At 39.3% G+C, this 22077-nt stretch overlaps 1 protein-coding gene across 1 annotated transcript; it reads left to right on the top strand.

Annotated features, from left to right (window-relative positions):
• The first annotated feature begins 75 nt into the window (after positions 1-75).
• Positions 76-21798, top strand: EMC3 (ER membrane protein complex subunit 3). The gene is made up of 8 exons (XM_036923479.2): positions 76-381; positions 6360-6417; positions 6757-6850; positions 14544-14648; positions 15351-15432; positions 16677-16756; positions 17545-17627; positions 20600-21798. The coding sequence occupies exons 1-8, from the start codon at positions 227-229 to the stop codon at positions 20726-20728; spliced, it is 786 nt and encodes a 261-aa protein (XP_036779374.1). The 5' UTR covers positions 76-226; the 3' UTR covers positions 20729-21798.
• The last annotated feature ends 279 nt before the right edge of the window (positions 21799-22077 follow it).

The raw sequence follows: 22077 nt of genomic DNA on the forward strand, positions 1-22077 counted from the left end.
GACTCTCCCGCCCGGTGTGACGCCTCGTGACGACATAGGTTCGCGCCGGAAGTGGGCGGCCCTGCGACCCGGCTTGGGTCGGTGCGCAAGGGTGGACGCGGAGGGGTTCCGGGCCAGCTAGATTGAAGGGCGTGAGAAAGCTGGGAAGTGAACTCTAAGAGGATCCCTTGCTCCCTGAGGAGGAGAAAACCGGCTACACCTGGCCGGAAGACCGCGCTCTGCGAAGATGGCGGGGCCGGAGCTGCTGCTCGATTCCAACATCCGCCTCTGGGTGGTCCTGCCTATCGTTATCATCACCTTCTTCGTGGGCATGATCCGCCACTACGTGTCCATCCTGCTGCAGAGCGACAAGAAGCTCACCCAGGAACAAGTCTCCGACAGGTCAGCCTCCTCCCTCTCCGGCGACCTCACTCCCCACCCGCGATCTTGGGCCAGCAAGTTCAGGGATTCGGTCAGTTTGCCCTGGTTCACATCGCGCCCCCACCGGCTGCGTGACTTTGGCCTGAGTTACCTCTATTTCACTTTGGTCATCTGCAAAATGATGATAACAGTACATGTCTCAGAGCAGGCGTGGGTATTAAATTTCGACTGATGTCTATAAAGTATTTAGCACAGAACGTGGGATGTATTAAGTGCTCAAAAAAACTGTTGCTGTTAATATTGTTAGCCTAGTTGCCAACCCTCGGTGAGTTTATCAGTGAACAATAGATAAGGTGGGTGTGATTGTACTTACTTTACCAAACTACTATGGTGGTCAGCTGAGATATTAGTAACCAAATGCAGTGAAAACGTGAAATTGCCATAAATATGTGAAGGATTGTAAGTGGAAGAGACAATTTCTTCCTCATGGGCTTCATTACAGTATTTATCTGTGGAGAGATATAATCTGAGATGATTTGAGGTGGTATGTTTTGTGTGCCCCTTCCATATTAAATAAAAGACGTTTTTCAGTCAGTTGTTCTGATTATTTTCAGAGATCATCTCAGGTAAATGCTACTATGTCTTTAACACTTACTATCACTTACTAGTTTTCCATTTTAACAAAGAGCAAGCCCGAGGCTTGTTTCCACAGGCAAGAGTATCTAGCTAAAAATTAATAATGTTGTTTTGTTTTTATTGTCTTTAACAGTTATTTTCTATCTGTGGCAAGTAATACTGGTTTTCCTTGCTGGTTATTTAAACATTTCTTTTAGAAGTAGAAAAAGTTGATATATAAAAAATACTAAGTTTTTAATAGTATAAGTGCTAGATGAATAAGACAAAAATCATAACCATGGAATGAGAGTGGCCGAAGCTTGGGAAGAACTGCTTTATCATTTTCAATTGTGCTCCCCAGTTATGCTGAGAATGATAATAATAAGCCAACATTTATTAAGCATGTGTTCTATGCCAGGTACTATGCTAAATACTTACATTCATTAACTTATTTAAAAATCAAAACAACTCTGTGAGGTGATGTTGTCTCATTTTATAGAAACTGAGGCTTAAGAGGTTCCGCAGTTACGTGTGGTGACATTCAGGACTTGCAGCCAAGTCTTTTTGTTCCCAAGCCTCCTGGAGCTCTTTCCACTACGCCACAGCAAACGTTTCAGTTATTCTTCTGTGGCATCGTTTTCAGAACTGATCAGAGCCAGCTTCCTGGAGATAACCTTAAATCAGTCCGCTATAGAAAGATGCAAAGTGGAAAGAGCTCAAACATTCAGTATTTATTTACTGATGCCAATAAATTGTTCTCATTTTATCCTCACAATAACACTGAAATACACAATCCCAAACCCGTTTTTACAGTTGAAGAAAAGGAGGCTTGGAGAAGTTAAGTAGCTTTACTAGGATAACCAAAACGATAAAATATTGTGCCTGTACTTGAACCCAGATCAGTCTTGCTCCCAAGTTAAATTATCTTGACTATGATTCTTGCTGGTGTTTGCCAGTTTTCTGCTTCTGGCTCACTATGTGATTTCAGAGTAATGTTTCTGAATGATATCAGATCCAAAGCTCCCTTTTGTAATTCAAAATGAAATTCACGTTTGGTGCAATCTACAAACAAACAAAAATTTTTAAGCAACATAATGCTGTAGTTTTAAATCTACTTAAATATAAATAAAAGGAAAATAATTTACATTTCATAAGTGCTTTTGCACAAAGGCCCTAGAAGTTATAATGCAGAAGTCAGAAGCATGCATCTAGCTATAAAATCACTGTAATTGGGACAGGTTCAACTGGAGACTGATAACAGTGTGTTTGCTACTTAGATATCACTGAAGGCAGTGCTGTCTTGGATGTGATTTTTCTAAATGAAGAGCTACTCTCAAAAAAGTTGTCAACAAAACCAAGGGCACTTTTTGCTACAGTTACTCATTGGTGCATGCCTGGAAATTTAGTACTCTTGTGTATAAAAATCATGCTAGGTTTGAAGTTTAAATAAGTAAAAACAATTCCGAGAGATATTCAAAAAGAGTGTAAGACATGAGACAGTTCTTTGCATTGCACAGCTGTCCCCAGCAGGAGGGAAACTTAGCATCCCCTATCCCTAACAAATGAAAGTTGTGTGTTCTTTCCTCTCCACCCCAGCATTTTGACAAATCAAAGAAGTTCCACAGATTTATATAAGGCCCCCTAGAGGGCAGTACCACCTCCATGGAGAACCAGCACTTTAGAGAAAACTCAACGTGCCTGGTCATAATTGTTCCATCCCTTAAGTGAGATGGCTGGATCATGCCAGCCCTGACATGGTGTGATTGTACCCCGCCAGGTCATATTTCAACTTGGGTAGAATGCTGAGCATATGAATCTGAACTGGTCAAAATCCAAGGCAAAAGATGTTTTTTTTAAATTGTAAAACATTCCTCTAAATGTACTGTTTCGTTTAGCCCTCAACGATCACAAAATGAGACATTTAATTTTATAAATTACTAAACTTCTACTGCCTCAAAACTTAAAATCTTTCTAAAATGTATTAAACCAAAACTGAAAAATACATAAATAAAACATATTAGACCACATTTGGGGATAGAATGTATATAAAAAGTGGTTGTCAAGCTTGAAGAATATACTAACTCTTTGGAAGGGAAAAAAATATGATCTTTAAGAATATAAAGCTCCAGTTTAAGAAATACATTAAAAATTAAGGTTTAATTTTGAGAAAATGTCTTTGGTTGCAAATTATCACTGCAAGAGAAGCTTTATCTTTATCACCAGTACAAGGACTTTTTACTTATTGATGGAAATAAAAATGCAAAATGAAAAATTTCTTGTAGAATTTGAAGACCTCAGAGAAATTGTTTAGAATATGCAGGATAATTTAAGCTGGCCTTGATTCAGGGTTGAAATGCCTCAAGGTCATGATTCTCAAAGCCAGTTCTACAAAATTGCTCAGCAGTGTAAATATAGGAGATCTAGCAGAATTTCTGTTGATCACAGTGCTGATAGAAATCTTGAATTATCTACAGTGAACAGCTTCTTATTGATGATCTACCTTGTCCCCTGCATTGTGCTGTAATACGATGGAGTACAAAATACAACAAGGTCATGACCCTTTGGCCAGCATCTCCCCATCTTCCCCAACCCCCAGGAATAACCATTCTATTTTCTGCTTCTATGAATTGGACTTTTTTTTTTTGAGCTTCCACATTCAAGTGAAATCATACAGTATTTCTTTTTCTCTAATTTCACTTATCATAATGCCCTCTATATTCATCCATGTTGTTGCAAATGACAGGATTTCTTTCTCATAGCTGAGTAATATTCCTCTGTGTGTGTGTGTGTGTGTATCATTTTATCTTTATCCATTCATCTGTCCATGGACATTTAGGTTGCTTCCATATCTTGGCTATTGTGAATAATGCTACAGTGATCACGGAAATGCATATATGTCTTCAAGGTACTGATTTTGTTTCCTGCAGATCTGTACCCAGAAGTAGGATTGATGAATTATATGGTACTTCTGTGTTTATTTTTTGAGGTCCCTCCATACTGTTTTCCATAATGGCTGTTCCAGTTTACATTCTCACCTACAGGGGTTCCCTTTGCTCCCCTTTTGCTCTTAACATAAAGATTGAAGAACAGTGAGACTCCAAAAGAGGAAATAAATCCTGTCATTTACTATGACATAGATGAATGTCTAGTAGTCATTCTAGACTACTAAGTAGGTTAAGGACATTAAGCTAAGTGAAATAAACCAGACACAGAAAGACAAATACTGTCTTATTCCACTTATATCAAATTCATAGAAACAGAAAGAAGAATGGTGGTTACAAGGGGCCAAGAGAGGAGAGAGATGGCAGTTATTATTCAATGGGTATAAAGTTTCAGGTTTGCAAAATGAGAAGTTCTAAAGGTCTGTTTCACAATAATGTGAATATACTTAACGCTGCTGAACTGTGAACTTAAATATGGTTAAGATGGTAAACTGTTGTGTTTTTCACCACAATAAGAAAAAGCACACAGTGGGACCCACATGGCTTATATAGTCTGTCCCTTGACCACCTCTGTAGACTCATTTTCACTGTGTTTTCAGTAGTTCTCTTTCTTCCACCCCTATGGGCTTTTATCAGGTCCTCACACACATAGTGCTTATTCCTTTACCCATGCTGTTTCCTTCCAGCACTTTGCCAAGTTAATCTCTAGTCACACTTAAGATTCCAACATAATGACACATTCTCGGTAAAGCTTTCTCCAACACCTTAACTTCCTAGACTCACTGCAACCCTCCTGTCATGTACTTCCATCATACCATACCATACTCCTATCACACCTAGAACAGGTGAATTTCATATTTCTTTCAGTGGCTATTTGATTGTCTTTTTTCCCCAGTAGACTTTGACCTTAATGAGATATTTGCATTTTGATCACTTGTTTATGTCACCTAACAGTACAGGGCAAAAAACAATCTTAAGGAGTATTTGTTCAATGAGAATAAATCTGTTTTTGTACAGAATATGAATGGCATGTAGGGAATTTAAGTGAGTCACCCAAGATCACATAGCTAATAAGTGGCAGAGCCAGAATCTGAACCCATCTGTCCAACTTTGGAGCTTGAATTTTTACGCACTATTCTAGCTTAATTGAACTGCCAGTGTTCATGAAAGACCAGTTTTTCTGTTTTTTTTTAATTTCCAGTCTATCACAGACTGATGCTTTTGTGAAATATTTTGATCGCACATTTAGATGTTGTGGCAACGTCAGATTACTATAAAAGTTTCTGAACCCTTCCTCTCAGTGGCTTTACTTACCTCATTACAGACCAGCATTAGTAATAGGCCATACTTTGAATAGCTGTAGACTACCTCCCAGGGAACAGGACGTATTACATGTCACCTCTGTAGGCCTGTATATAGAGCCATCAGCTGTACAGTATAACAGGGCCAAGAGGAGGAAGACCAGAAAGAATCCCATGAAGGTGCCAAGCTTCCAGGAGTTACATGGAGAAGGTAGGGCTAAAAGAAGTTAAGGCATGATGGGGAAGAAGTGGTGACTGACACAGAGGGACACTAGTGCATTCCCAGTGTGTGGAGGAGCTAGAATATGCACACAGTGACGGGGGGACCCTAAGGGTACTGATGGACTGCATAGAGCAGGTGGTTCAAACTGAGGAGTAGAGAGAAAACCAAGCACGGTTTTCTTGTGTTCATTTCTGTCTAGACTTGTTTGCTTGTTTTGTTTTTCCCTTTTTAAGAAGGACTGCCATTAAGTTGGGGGATTTTTTTCCCTCCATTAATGTAGCTTTCGAAAACCTACAAAAAATTAGTATTTTAATCTCTGTTCTGTTTGGTATTTGTATCTTAGCACCACCTACTTGTTGTATTGCAGTCTGTTATCTCTAAAGATTATATATGTCCAAATACCACCAGATAATTTCATTTATTAAGTCACGCATGAATTAATAAAGAGAACTTAAAAATAGTCTGGATTCCGGGTGGAATTGCTATTTGTTTTCTGTCAGATAACCCTGGCAAGTCTTGCACTCGCTTCTGTGTGGGGTTTTTAAAAGTCCCTTCTTCTGTCCTCACCCTTCCTCCCTCCTCTTATCCCCAAATTTTCTGAGTAACATCCAAATGCTACTCTTTTCACACACAGAAAGTTCCTTCTTAGCTCATTTTAAAGTAAGAAAAGGCTAAGTGTAATGTCTCAAACATGCCTTCCTCAGAAACACAGTCACTTCTAAAAAGTGCTCTTTTGAAAAGTTGACTGTTGGGATAATGTATTATATTGGTTTTAAGGATACTTGTATTTTGAAAAGTTTCCCTCAGTGCTGTTGCCAAATAGGCCTCTTGTGTTTAAATAGGTCTTCTACTTTATTCTCTCATTTTCTTCTAGTGTTTCACTTTTTAAAATCTCATTGTCTTGGTTTTATTTTTCAGTCAAGTTCTAATTCGAAGCAGAGTCCTCAGGGAAAATGGAAAATACATTCCCAAACAGGTACTTATTTATCTTTTATTAAAAGCTCCACAATTCACTGTTGAGGGCAGTAGATACCTTAATGTTTTATAAGGGGACTCTTTGGGGAAAGCTGAAGGCTGACAAGCCAGTTATTAAGTTGTGGCCAGGCGGTGTTTGCTATCATTGTGACCTTGCAGTTCTTAGGCAATTGTTTTTAAATGTGACTCAGCTAAAGTGTCGGGTCGCCAAGTAGGCTGCCAGTTCTGAGTGTAACAGCATCATCCAGCAGCCTTCTGACTAAACCTCTGGGGGATAATTTGATGATTTGCTTTGTCACAGCTTTAAGACAAAACTTAAAAAGCTTTTTTTTCATACTAGTCTTTCTTAACACGAAAATACTACTTCAACAACCCAGAGGATGGATTTTTCAAAAAAACTAAAAGGAAGGTGGTGCCTCCTTCTCCTATGACTGGTATGTTTATTCCCTTCTCTCATCTTTAAGGAAGCATTTTAACATGGTAGGGGTGGGCTGGGAGGATGTTCTTTTATTTAAATGTTAAATTGTAAAAGATCGTAATCTAAGGGATGTTAGCCATCATCTAGTATAGGGATCTATAAAAGCAGAGTTTCCTTTTTCAAATAAATCTTCTGGGAACCCTAGTGTATACAGTGAATTAAAAAGAAAACATCTTGGCTCAGGGGGTGGGAAGGCTAGAGCCGTTGTCCCTGGGTCTCTCCACTTTACTCTTCCACAGGACCGAGGGCTCTTTGGTGCACAGCTGCAAAAGCATTTCCAGTCCTAGCTCCCACACAGTGCCTGGATCCTTGCTGACAGAAAGCTACCCAGCTTCTGCCTGAATGAGGAGGACCGCTCACTATTTCCCTAGCGCAGCCATTTCTTTGCCAGACATGATTGTTTGGCCCACCCTACAATTTTTCTCTAACAGATTTCTTACTTCTACTGATCCCAGTTTTGTGAAAAAGACAGCATCTTTAAAATAAAACAAAATAATTTATTATTTTGACTATCCTCATTTTAATACCCAGTTCTTTAGGTGCAATCATCAGCTATTTTAAATCCAGGCAGAAGGTACTGGAATTGATTTTAATAAGTCTTTCAGAAAACCTACAAGAAACAAAAGGCTAATGCATATATGAAAAAAGATACCTGACCTCACTAAAATCCACGGGATGCAAATTAAAACTCAACGTCTTTTTTAGTCCATTGAATTGGCAGAGACTGAAAAGCTTTACCAAAGCTGCTCCTGCCAAATCATGGCAGGTTAGGCCCTCTCACTGTTGCTGAAGGACAATCTAACCGTATCTGTCAGTTTTAAATGTTTAAACCATCTGACCCAGAAACACTGAGTTTTTCTTACAAAAACATTTACATAATTGGAGGAACCAAGATGGTGGTGTGAGTAGGGCAGCAGAAATCTCCTCCCAAAACCATATGTATTTTTGAAAATACAACAAATACAACTACACCTCACAGAGAGACCAGAAGATACAGTACAACAGCCAGGCTACATGTACATCTGCAAGAACCCAGCGTCTCATGAAGGAGATAAGATACAAGTCGCGACCCAGCGGGACCTGAGCGCCCTCCCCAACCCCAGCTCCCGGGCGGGAGGAGAGGAGTCAGAGCAGGGAGGGAGTGGAAGCACAGGACTGCTAAATAACCAGCCCTGGTAATCTGCCCCAGGAGCACAGACACACATTGCATGGTGTACTAGATATTAGACAAACGGAAAACTAAAATCTGCGAGCGGGTCCTCACAGCCAGGTCCCATGGGGCAAAAGAAAAGCAAGTGCTCTTTGAAAGGCTTAAAGGGACAGTGGCTTCACAGCTGGACAGAAGCGTCCCAGCACACTCAGCCCAGTGGCTGGGAATCCCGGGGAACTCTGGGCGCCCTAACCCCCTGGGTGGCAACACAGCTCTGAAGCCCCTCACAGCAATAAGCAGCCTGCCATTCATTCCCCCAGCCGGCGCTGCCCCGCCACAGTGGCAGAGCAGCCAGAGAGCGGCCCCACCCACAGCAGACACCCACAGTCTCCTCCCAGCGCACAGCTACCCAGGCCAGACCCAGAGGCAGCAGCTGCCCAACACAGGCAAAGGAAGCTGGGGCAAGGTGCAGAGTGGCGCCATTCAGGAGAGCACAGCTGGTGCACCTGCCACTCCCCACAGGGCTCTGGGCTGCCCCAACGGCTACCCTGCCCATGGAAGCTGAGAGGATTAACCCAGAGGTTGTTCCTGGTGTGCAGGTAACTAACACACGCAGCGGAGAAGGACAAGGTGACCAACAAGCAGGAAGGGACTTTGTTCTCCTGGCTGACACACGTGCCACCTGCCTACGACTACCTCTTATTGCCATGAAAAAGCAGAAGAATTTGGTCCTGTCAAGAATCACCCAGACAACCCCTGAGAGAGGGCCTGGGAAAATAGATATAACCAATCTTCCTGAAAAAGAATTCAAAATAAAGGTCATAACCATGCTGATGGACCTGCAGAGAAATATGCAAGAGCTAAGAGATGAAATCAGGTGGAAAATTACAGAAATGAAACAATCTCTGGAAGGACTTAAGAGCAGACTAGATGAGGTGCAAGACACTGTTAATGGAATAGAAATCAGAGAACAGGAATACAGAGAAGGTGAGGCAGAGAGAGATAAAAGGAGCTCTAGGAATGAAAGAATATCAAGAGAACTATGTGACCAATCGAAACAGAACAATTTTTGCATTATAGGGGTACCAGAAGAAGAAGAAAGAGAAAAAGGAATAGAAAGTGTCTTTGAAGAAATAGTTGCTGAAAACTTCCCCAAACTGGAGGAGGAAATAGTCTCTCACGGCATGGAAGCCCACAGATCTCCCAACACAAGGGACCCAAGGAGGACAACACCAACACATATAATAATTAAAATGGCAAAGATCAAAGACAAGGACAGAGTATTAAAGGCAGCCAGAGGGAGAAAAAAGGTCACCTACAAAGGAAAACCCATCAGGCTGTCATCAGACTTCTCAACAGAAACCTTACAGGCCAGAAGAGAATGGCATGATATATTTCATGCAATGAAACAGAAGGGCCTTGAACCAAAAATACTGTAGCCAGCACAATTATCATTATTATGAAGGAGGGATTAGTTCCCAGACAAGCAAAAGTTGAGGGAATTTCCCTGCACAAACCACCTCTACAGGGTATTTTAAAGGAACTGCTCTAGATGGAAGCACTCCTAAAGCTAAATAGATGTCACCAGAGAAAATAAAGTCAACTATTCACAAAAGCAGTCAAAGGAAACACAAGAGTACAGAATAAAACACCTAACATTTAAAGAATGGAGGAGGAGTAATAAGAAGGGAGAGAAATAAAGAATCATCAGACAGTGTTTATAATAGCTTAATAAGTGAGTTAAGTTAGATGGTTAGATAGTAAAGAAGCTACCCTTGAACCTTTTGTAACCACAAATCTAAAGCCTGCAATGGCAATAAGTACATATCTTTCAATAATCACCCTAAATGTAAATGGACTGAATGCACCAATCAAAGACACACAGTAACAGAATGGATAAAAAAGCAAGACCCATCTATATGCAGCTCACAAGAGACTCACTTCAAACCCAATGACATACACAGACTAAAAGTGAAGGGATGGAAAAAGATATTTCATGCAAACAATAAGGAGAAAAAGTAGGTGTTGCAGTACTTGTATCACACAAAATAGACTTCAAAACAAAGAAAGTCACAAGAGATAAAGAAGCACATTACATAATGATAAAGGGGCCAGTCCAACAAGAGGATATAACCATTATAAATATATGTGCACCCAATACAGGAGCACCAACACATGTGAAACAAATACTAACAGAATTAAAGGAGGAAATAGAATGCAATGCATTCATTTTAGGAGACTTCAACACACTACTCACTCCAAAGGACAGATCCAACACACAGAAAATAAGTAAGGACACAAAGGCACTGAACAACACACTAGAACAGATGGACCTAACAGACATCTACAGAACTCTACACCCAAAAACAGCAGGATACACATTCTTCTCAAGAGCACATGGAACATTTTCCAGAATACACCACATACTACGTGACAAAAAGAACCTCAGTAAATTCAAAAAGATTGAAATTCTACCAACCAACTTGTCAGACCACAAAGGTATAAAACTAGAAATAAATTGTGCAAAGAAAGCAAAAAGGCTCACAAACACATGGAGACTTAACAACATGCTCGTAAATAATCAATGGATCAATGACCAAATTAAAATAGAGATCAAACAATATATGGAGACAAATGACAACAACAGCACAAAGCCCCAACTTCTGTGGGATGCAGTGAAAGCAGTTCTAAGAGGAAAGTATATAGCAATCCAGGCATATTTAAAGAAGGAAGAACAATTCCAAATGAATAGTCTAAAGTCACAATTATTGAAACTAGAAAAAGAAGAACAAATGAGGCCCAAAGTCAGCAGAAGGAGGGACATAATAAAGATCAGAGAAGAAATAAATAAAATTGAGAAGAATAAAACAATAGAAAAAATCAGTGAAACCAAGAGCTGGTTCTTTGAGAAAATAAACAAAATACATAAACCCCTAGTCAGACTTATTAAGAGAAAAAGAGAATCTACACACATAAACAGAATCAGAAATGAGAAAGGAAAAGTCACAATGATCCCCACAGAAATAAAAAAGAATTATTAGAGAATACTATGAAAATCTATATGCTAACAAGCTGGAAAACCTAGAAGAAATGGACAACTTGCTAGAAAAATACAATCTTCCAAGACTGACCAAGGAAGAAACAGAAAATCTTAACAGACCAATTACCAGCAACAAAATTGAATCAGTAATCAAAAAACTATGCAAGAACAAAATCCCCAGGCCAGATGGATTCACCGCTGAATTTATCAGACATATAGAGAAGATATAATACCCATTCTCCTTAAAGTTTTCCAAAAAATAGAAGAGGAGGGAATACTTCCAAACTCATTCTATGAAGCCAGCATCACTCTAATACCAAAACCAGGCAAAGACCCCACAAAAAAAGAAAATTACAGACCAATATCCCTGATGAACATAGATGCAAAAATACTCAACAAAATATTAGCAAACCGAATTCAAAAATACATCAAGAGGATCATACACCATGATCAAGTGGGATTCATCTCAGGGATGCAAGGATGGTACAACATTCGAAAATCTATCAACATCACCACGTCAACAAAAAGGACAAAAACCATATGATCATCTCCATAGACACTGAAAAAGCATTCGACAAAATTCAACATCCATTCATGATAAAAACTCTCAGCAAAATGGGTATAGAGGGCAAGTACCTCAACATAATAAAGGCCATATATGACAAACCCACAGCCAACATCATACTTACAGCGAGAAGCTAAAAGCTTTTCCTCTAAGATCGGAAACAAGACAGGGATGCCCACTCTCCCCACTGTTATTCAACATAGTACTGGAGGTCCTAGCCATGGCAATCAGACAAAACAAAGAAATACAAGGCATCCAGACTGGTAAAGAAGAAGTCAAACTCTCACTATTTGCAGATGACATGATATTGTACATAAAAAACCCTAAAGACTCCACTCCAAAACTACTAGAACTAATACCTGAATTCAGCAAAGTTGCAGGATACAAAATTAATACATAGAAATCTGTTGCTTTCCTATACATTAACAATGAACTAGCAGAAAGAGAAGTCAGGAAAACAATTCCATTCACAATTGCATCAAAAAGAATAAAATACTTGCATCAAAAAGAATAAAATACCTAGGAATAAACCTAACCAAGGAAGTAAAAGACCTATACCCTGAAAACTACAAGACACTCCTAAGAGAAATTAAAGAGGACACTAACAAATGGAAACTCATACCATGTTCTTGGGTAGGAAGAATTAATATTGTCAAAATGGCCATCCTGCCTACAGCAATCTACAGATTCAGTGCAATCCCTATCAAAATACCAAGAGCAGTCTTCAACGAACTGGAACAAATAGTTCTAAAATTCATATGGAACCACAAAAGACCCCCAATAGCCAAAGCAATCCAGAGAAGGAAGAATAAAGCAGGGGGGATCTCGCTTCCCAACTTCAAGCTCTACTACAAAGCCACACTAATCAAGACAATTTGGTACTAGCACAAGAACAGACCCACAGACCAGTGGAACAGAATAGAGAGTCCAGATATTAACCCAAACATATATGGTCAATTAATATACAATAAAGGAGCCATGGACATACAAGGGGGAAATGATAGCCTCTTCAACAGCTGGTGTTGGCAAAACTGGACAGCTACATGTAAGAGAATGAAACTGGATCACTGTCTAACCCCGTACACAAAAGTAAATTCGAAATGGATCAAAGACCTGAATGTAAGTCATGAAACCATAAAACTCTTGGAAAAAAACGTAGGCAAAAATCTCTTGAACATAAACATGAGCGACTTCTTCATGAACATATCTCCCCAGGCAAGGGAAACAAAAGCAAAAATGAACTAGTGGGACTATACCAAGCTGAAAAGCTTCTGTTCAGCAAAGGACACCACCAAGAGAACAAAAAGGCATCCTACAGTATGGGAGAATATATTCATAAATGACAGATCTGATAAAGGGTTGACATCCAAAATATATAAAGAGCTCATGCACCTCAACAAACAAAAAGCAAATAATCCAATTAAAAAATGGGCAGAGGAGCTGAACAGACACTTTTCCAAAGAAGAAATTCAGATGGCCAACAGACACATGAAAAGATACTCCACATCGCTAGTCATCAGAGAAATGCAAATTAAAGCACAATGAGATATCACCTCACACCAGTAAGGATCGCCACCATCCAAAAGACAAACAACAACAAATGTTGGCAAGGTTGTGGTGAAAGGGGAACCCTTCTACACTGCTGGTGGGAATGTAAACTAGTTCAGCCATTGTGGAAAGCAGTATCGAGGTTCCTCAAAAAGCTCAAAATAGAAATACTATTTGACCCAGGAATTCCACTTCTAGGAATTTGCCCTAAGAATGCAGCAGCCCAGTTTGAAAAAGACATAAACACCCCTATGTTTATCGCAGCACTATTTACAATAGCCAAGAAATGGAAGCAACCTAAGTGTCCATCAGGAGATGAATGGATAAAGAAGATGTGGTACATATACACAATGGGATATTATTCAGCCATAAGAAGAAAACAAATCCTACCGTTTGCAACAGCATGGATGGAGCTAGAGGGTATTATGCTCAGTGAAATAAGCCAGGCAGAGAAAGACAAGTACCAAATGATTTCACTCATGTGGAGCATAAGAACAAAGAAAAAACTGAAGGAACAAAACAACAGCAGAAACACAGAATCCTAGAATAGACTAATAGTTAACAAAGGGAAAGGGACTGGGAAGGATGGGTGGGAAGGGAGGGATAAATGGAAAAAAGAAGGGGGGGTATTACTATTAGCACACATAATGTAGGGGTGGTGGGCACGGGGAGGGTTGTACAACACAGAGAAGACAAGTAGTGATTCTGTAGCATCTTACTACACTGATGGACAGTTACTATAATGTGGTATATGGTGAGGACTTGGTGATGGGGGAGTCTAGTAAACATAATGTTCCTCATATAATTGTAGATTAATGATACCAGAAAAAAAATAAGCATGCAGAATTTATGTACAAGGTAATTTTTGGCACCAATATTTATCAGAAAAGAAAAAAGGATACAATCTGTATGGCCACCCAAAAGTATTAAATGCAAACACACAGTAGACTCCTATGCAAACATAGAAGATAATGAGAGAGATACCGAAGTGGAAATACCATTCACAATATACTACTATTTTTAAATTAAGAAGCAGGGTAGTAAGCATGGTACCCCTTTAATGTGTATGTGTAAAAACTTGTATGTGTTTATGTATGTATATGTATGTACATGTATATTTAAATACGAATATATAAAGGTGGAAGGAGGATATGCAACAGTTAAATGTGTTGAGAGAGGGGGCTCAGAGGAACTGTCTACATCCTATGTTTCTGTGTTGTTTGAATTTTTTAACAATGGACTTCTCTTAGTTTAATTGTCAGATAAATTAAAAATTAACAGAAAATCAGTGTGAAGTCCCTGACAACAGCAGTAAAATGTAGTGGTCTCTTGTGTTTTTGGCTTAGATCCCACGATGCTCACAGACATGATGAAAGGCAACGTGACAAATGTCCTCCCTATGATTCTCATCGGCGGATGGATCAACATGACATTCTCAGGCTTTGTCACAAGTAAGTACTAGACCCAGAAAAGTTCAGGTTTACTTCATTGGTCTTCCTCTCCCATATGCCTATTCAAAGATGTCCAGTTGCTGCTGAGGCACAAGTATTTATGGGTCCTGATTCTTTAGTGGAACCTGGTAACATTCTTTGAACCAAAAAAATGTAATTACCATGACTTCATGGTTCTTATCCCAACTGAGTGTCAGTTCATAATGTGGATAGTTTTTTACTAAAAGGGACTCAAGTTGCTGGAGAGTTTGTATCTGAAACTAATTTGGTTCTAACTGAGTAGGACAAAGGGAAGCTTTATTTTCCAGGTATTGGGGTGAGTCATTTGTCTGTTTGTAAGTTGTTTGGGTTGGATTTGAGTCAGTTTGGTTTCTTACTAACGTAGTTCTGTGTATATATATTCCACTTCAGGTTTACCAGATTAGTGCAACTTTCTTTTCAGGTTTTAGGTCACAGCTCAGTTTGGGTTTCTGCTTCTTAAGCAGTAGAGCAGCTGGTGTTGTTCAAGAAAACTATATAGCCAAGTGACATTTGACTTATTTCTTCAGAAATTGACACAAATTTCCCTGTGGAAATTGTTTTCTGATCTCTGTACGATAGAGAGTTCCCACCTCCTCAGGGAAAGAATATGTGCATTCACACCTGAACTATTCTAAAAATAGAGCATCTAGGAGTGATTGTTAACTTCTTTCTTATCTGCAGCCAAGGTCCCATTTCCACTGACCCTCCGTTTTAAGCCTATGCTGCAGCAAGGAATTGAACTACTCACATTAGATGCATCCTGGTAAGAACTTTGTTTCATTTACTAAAAACACAAATCAAAATCTAAAACCAGGGAGGATGGGTGGGTAGGGAGGGATAAGGGGGAAAAAGGGGTATTACGATTCGCACACATAATGTAGGGGGGACACAGGGAAGGCAGTATAGCACAGAGAAGACAAGTAGTGATTCTATAGCATCTTACTACACTAATGGACAGTAACTGTAATGGGGTATGTGGTTGGGACTTGATAATGGGGGGAGTCTAGAAACCATAATGTTGCTCATGTAACTGTACATTAATGATACCAAAATAAAAAAAATAATTTAACAATCAAAGCCTAAAAAAGAAAATCTAAAACCAGTGTCTCTTACAGGCTTTCCAATTTGCATACAGTTTTTCTCATTAAAACTGTTCAAAATGCCATGGGTAGATGTGGCAACTTGTACATGAGTCTTGCAAAAGGAAAGAATGTGTCAGTCTCTTTTCTTAGGAGCATGTGGGTGGATGTGTCCACCCTAAAAAAAGTTATGAAATAAAGGGGGGGAACCTTTAGCAATACCCTGAAGCTTATGGCACTGGATGTTTTTATTATTTTGTCCAAAATACATTACCGCAAATAAAACAATTATTTTCATATGTACCAGTCACCACGCCAGGTGTTTTCCGTAAGATAACTTATTTTATCTGCATAGCACCCCTTTGAAGTAAACAGAGGAATTGAGGTTTGACCAGATCCAGTGCTCATATCTTATTTACCACTCTATTGTTAATAGCAAAGTAATAAAACCTCAAATCTGAAAAGCTTTTAGAACACTGCTGCAGCATCTGGAACCTGGTAGTGCTTCTTCATGTGGTGTCTCCAGACCATTTGTATGGCTTCCCAGAGGCTGGCATCAAAAAGAAGCCTGACATGAGGGGGAGAAGGAGAGTGGGCACCAGGAATAATCCTGACTCACTATTTCACAGAAAAAAAAATTAAACAAAGCTTACATTCCCTGATGAAATGAAGCATACGTCTTTTTAGTTCACTTTCCGCTATTGAATGTGGAAGAATTTATTACATAGTTGTAAGGAGCAGTTTGCCTGCAGAGAGCTCTGTTTGTTAGACTGCCTTCACAACTTGTATTTCTTCTTGGTTGTGCTCTCGGTGAATATGGCCTACCCCAGGTGATTTCTTTATGTACTCAACAAGTCTGGGTTCAGAAAAGCATGAACTACTTTAATTCTGAAATAACAACCTCCATTGTTTCACTTTGCTTTGCTAGGGTGAGTTCTGCATCCTGGTATTTCCTCAACGTCTTTGGGCTTCGGAGCATTTACTCTTTGATCCTGGGCCAAGATAATGGTAAGAAGTATGTCAGGCTTAATAAGCAAATACTTTGATAGATGAATCATCCATGCCAGGGCCAAAAAGATCGTGGAGGTTATGCTATTTGTTAGCATAGTCAAATACAGTGCTTCATTCCTTCAACTCATTCTTAAGTTTCTGAAGTATTCTGAAAGAGTCTTAAAAGTCTAGGATCAAACTGAACATCTGAACTCTCCCTGGCAATCCCAGGACAGTGTTTATTTCCCTGAGGTTTGATATCCTCATGTGAGGGATCAGCATCAGCAATGTGAGCCTGTAAACCTGAGGCTGAAAGAAGGCTTGGTTTGACCAGTTAGTTCATCGACTAGAGTTCTTGCCAGTACTAGTCCTGGCTCTCTTACTTAATGGCGGGGACCTTGGGCAAGCTGCTTAACCACTGTAAGTGGTTCATCTGTCTGTAAAATAGGGACCTTACTGATTAACTCCAGGGTTTTAGGAGTAGGAGTAGAATATGCAACACGCTTAGTGAAGTACCTGGCATATTACAGTAGTTACTCAGGAACTGGTGGCTGTTTAAATTTGAAAGAAAGTATAATGCTTCTGCTAGTTATCTTCTGCTAGTATCATGCCCATTTTTCAGGAAAGGTAAAGTGACTCCCGGGGTCGAATGCCTAGAGTGTGACCGGGCCAGTCAGTGAATCTGTCACATGGTCCTCTAGCCCACTACCGGGCCTGTGTGTGTGCTGTGTAAGGCTTGTTCTTCCCTGAGGGCACTGGGTGCTTGCCGAGGCCTGGCACTCATGTAGGCATGTCTTACACTACAGCCGCGGACCAGTCCCGGATGATGCAGGAGCAGATGACAGGCGCAGCCATGGCCATGCCTGCGGACACCAACAAGGCTTTCAAGGTACACTTACTCCTCCTCCCAGCTGCCCTGGAGCCCTCAAAGGCGTTACCACTAGATGGTCACTGCCCTGAAGTGAGCGGAGGATAGATACATGGTTCCAGCCTTTCAGTTTAAATTTAGCAAAAATGTATTTTAGTTTACTTGTCTCTTATTCCTGAGACAGTCATCTGTTGAGTAATTGGGGAGTTCTTGCTACTTCTACTGGTTTTTGAATGCTTACCCACATTTAATCCACACTATAAATGAAGCTGTAAAAACAGTCCAGTCAGAGTCACCAGGTAAACACTTGAAACATATTGAACTTTTTTAGAACCTACCCACATCAGATGTAAACTTCATTTTTAAAAAAATCAATACTTAAGAGTCTTTTTCATGAAGTGATTCTGGAATTTGTAAATCCAGTATAATTTTTGTACAGCAAAATCTGATTTTTCATGATTAAAAACTAGAAATAGAAGGGAACTTGCTCATCTCAGTGAAAGGCATCTACGAAAAATCCACAGCCAACGTACTCTTATTGCAAGCTTTCCCTCCAAGATTAGGAACAAGACAACACTCTTGTTCTTCTTTTCAACATTGTACTGGATGTTCCAGCCAGGCAGTTAGGCAAGAAAAACAAAAGGCATCCAGATTAGAAGGGAAGAAGTAAAAACATCTATTTGCAAATGACATGGTCTTGTACTTAGAATATCATAGGAATACACACACACACTGTTAGAGCTAATAAACAAGGTCAGCAAGTTTTAGGATATAAAGTCAGTATATAAAAATCATTTGTATTTCTACACACTGATAATAAAGAATCTGAAGATGAAATTAAGAAAAAAGTTCCATTTATAATAGTGTCAGGGTAAATACTTAGGTAAATTTAACAGAAGAAATACAAGACTTGTACACTGAAAATTGTAAAACATTGCTGAAAAATTAAAGAGACCTAAATAAATGGAAAGACATCCACGTTCATGGATTAGAAGAAACTTAGTATTGTCAAGACGGCAGTACTCCCAAAGTAAATCTACAGATTCAACATAATCCCTACCAAAAGTCTACCTACCTTTCTTACAGAAATTGACAGATTCATCCTGAAGTTCATATGGAAACACAAGGGACCCAGAATAGCCCAAGCAATGTTGAATAAGATAAAAGTTGGAGAATTCACACTTCCTGGTTTTAAAACCTGCTTTGGAGCTATAATAATCAAAATTATGTGGGACTATCATAAAGATACACATACAGAGCAACTGAAAAGAATAGAGTTCAAAAACAAACCTGTGCATTTAAGGTCAATTGACTTTCAGCAGAGGTGCCACGACAATTCAACGGGAGAAAGAATAGTCTTACTGCTCATTTGGTACTGAGTTTCTGTTGCAGGGGACAAACAATTTTGGAAATATTGGTGATGGTTGCACAACATTCTGAATGTAATTAATGCCGCTGAATTATACACTTATAATAGCTAAAAGTGGCAATTTTTATGTTTATATATATTTAATCACAGTAAAAAAAATTTATGGGTCAATAATATTAAGAGCCAAAACTATAAAACTATTTGAAGAAAACAGGTGTAGATGTTTGTGACCTTGGATTAGGTAATGACTTCTTAGGTATGACATTATTAAAAAGTACAGGTAACAAAAGGAAAAATAGATAAGTGGAAGTTTGTCAAAATGAAAACTTTTGTATTAAAAGGACAGTAACAAAAGAATGAAAGGACAACCCACAGAATTGGAGAAAATGTTTGCAAATCAAGTATCTGATAAGGGTCTAGTGCTCAATATAAACAACTCTTAGAACTCATCAGTAAAAAGACAACATAATTAAAAATAGGCAAAATTTTGAATAAACATTTCTTCAAAGAAGATATGCAGATACCCAAAAAGCTCATGAAAAGATGCATAACATCATTAGCTAGAAAATATAGGTGAGAACCATAATAAGATGCCACTTTACACCCACTTGAATGGGTATAATAAAAAAGATAGACAATAACAAATGTTGATGAGGATGTGGAGAAATTGGACCCTCATATACAAGTTATTAACACTGCATAGAGCAGTTTTTAGTCTTCCCTAAAAAAATTAAACAGTTATCATATCACCCAGCAGTTCCACTCTTGGGTAAATAGCAAACAGAATGGAAAATGTATGCCACACAAAAACTTACCAGAGAGTTCAGAGCACTATTCATAATAGTAGAAAAATACAAACAGTCTAAATGTCTATCATGTGATGAACAGATAACAAAATGAAACATTTTGGAATATATGTACAATGTGTGGACAGTAGAACATCTACAATGGAATATTATTTAGCCATAAAAAGTAATGAAGTACTGAATCATACCACAAAAGGGAGGAACCTTGAAAACCTGCTAAGTAAAAGAGTCCAGTAACAAAAAAATGTATATTCAGACTAGAAGAATCCAAAGATACAGAGAGTAAAGTAGTAGTTGTCAGGGTATGGGGGAGGGGGAAAACAAGGAATGTCTGCTATTTGATAGAGGTTTTTTGTGGTGATGAAACTGTTCTGGAATTAGGTAATGGTGATGGTGGCATATCTTTGTGAATGCTAAAAAACACTAAATGTGTATTTAAAGTTCATGACATGTGATTTCTATTTTTTAAAAATCTACACCAATGACCTAACATTTGTATTGCATATTAAATTTCATAAGGCATTTTTTAAACCCACTAATTAAAGGCAAAAATAGCCAGTATGAATAGATAGTCTGAGATATATAATTAGGTTCTAGCTCCAGTGACCTTGAACAAGTTATTTGTCCTTTCTTAACCTTAGTCTCCTTGTCTGGAGTGGATAGGTCAGATAGCAGCACCTACATCATAGGATTGAATGAGCTTATACATGGAGCTGTCTTAACCCAGGTCCTAGCCCAGAGTAGGTGCTCACCAAAGGCCTGGCCTGCTCTTAGTAACGGCCCTTCTCTCCCTGCCCTGGTGTTCTCTTCCTTTGCAGACAGAGTGGGAAGCTTTGGAGTTGACAGATCACCAGTGGGCGCTAGATGATGTCGAAGAAGAGCTCATGGCCAAAGACCTCCACTTCGAAGGCATGTTCAAAAAGGAATTACAGACCTCTATTTTTTGAAGCCGAAGCAGGGATTAGCTGTGTCAGGAACTCGGAATAGCGTTTAACCTTGTAACTTTTGTTTTGAACTGGACCCTCTCAGAATAAAAAGGAGGATACATGAGCTGGTGGGTATGCAGTAAGGGTTGTTCTTGTCTGAGCCAGGTTCCCCTTTCTATTTGAACTACAGGAAATAGGAGTGTGTGCTGGGTGACTTAACCCAGAAACAGCTATCTTTAAAATGTTTTAAATTTTCCTTCTGGTGACTCTAGTAATGAAAGTCAGAGAAAGGGGAAAAAAATCAAGCCAGTGATAAAATATAAAACTTAGCAAAATTCTGTCTTTGGAAAAGGCACTGTCACTTATACCTAATTATCATGTGCAGTCAGCCTAATTTCTAACCACAGTGAACTCCTGTTCTCTTGGGATACAACACCCTGCATTTTATCTTTAATTTTTTGGTAGTATTTTTATATCTATCTTTACACAAATAATACATTTTCATTACTGAAAATTTATGAACTGTGGGTGAGCAAAGTGAAGCTGCCTGTGTTACTCATTTTGAGCCAGCAGGATGTCATAAAGAGCAAACGTGTCAAAACTTTATTCAAATGAACTCTTTTCAGAGTGAATACCCAGGGCCAGGGTATTAGCCAACCTCTATAGGTCTTAATACTGTCCAGTGAAAATCGGTGACCCTGAGACACTGCCTGATTCTTAAGTGCCTTTGGGATCATCGAAGACAGGTCAGATAATGCAAGGTCTTCATGTGGAGTTCAGAATATATCCAATCCATTGACAAATCAGTGGTCCTGTACTGAGTATATGGCTACTCAGTTGAATGAAAGACCTAATTTCCCAGTTACTCTGGATAAGAGAGTTTACATATAGCTGTCAGAAGGGAGAGAGGGCAATTGCTGGCAGACACATAGTTAAAGGGCTGCCCAGGAATAATTCTGTCTGGATTAACTGTCCCAGGGAAGTGGCACAGTGCCATTTCTGTACCAAGAGGCAAATGTAATTTGCATGTTGAACACTGTAATCACAAACAACTCTTGACTCTATAAATTAAACCATCCTGTTTTCTCTTCTTTGCCTGTGAAAATGTTGCCTCTGTGGGTCACTAACAGCCTTCTGATAACAGTTGTGACTATCTATTGTGGACCAGTGCTGGAGAATCTAAAAGGATGTGACTCTTGCCCTCAACAATCTCATAAGAAAACACGGAAGGTATTGGGAGTCCTGACCCTTTTGGGGTCACAGAACCTCTCTGAGAATCTGACATGAGCTCTGACCCTCCCCTCTAGAGGAATGCATGTGGCACAGACACAGATTTCCTTGGTAACCCAGAAGTGTCCGTAGACCCTCCA

This window comes from Manis pentadactyla, chromosome 1 (assembly GCF_030020395.1).
Source record: "Manis pentadactyla isolate mManPen7 chromosome 1, mManPen7.hap1, whole genome shotgun sequence".
NCBI classification, from domain to species: Eukaryota; Metazoa; Chordata; class Mammalia; order Pholidota; family Manidae; genus Manis; species Manis pentadactyla.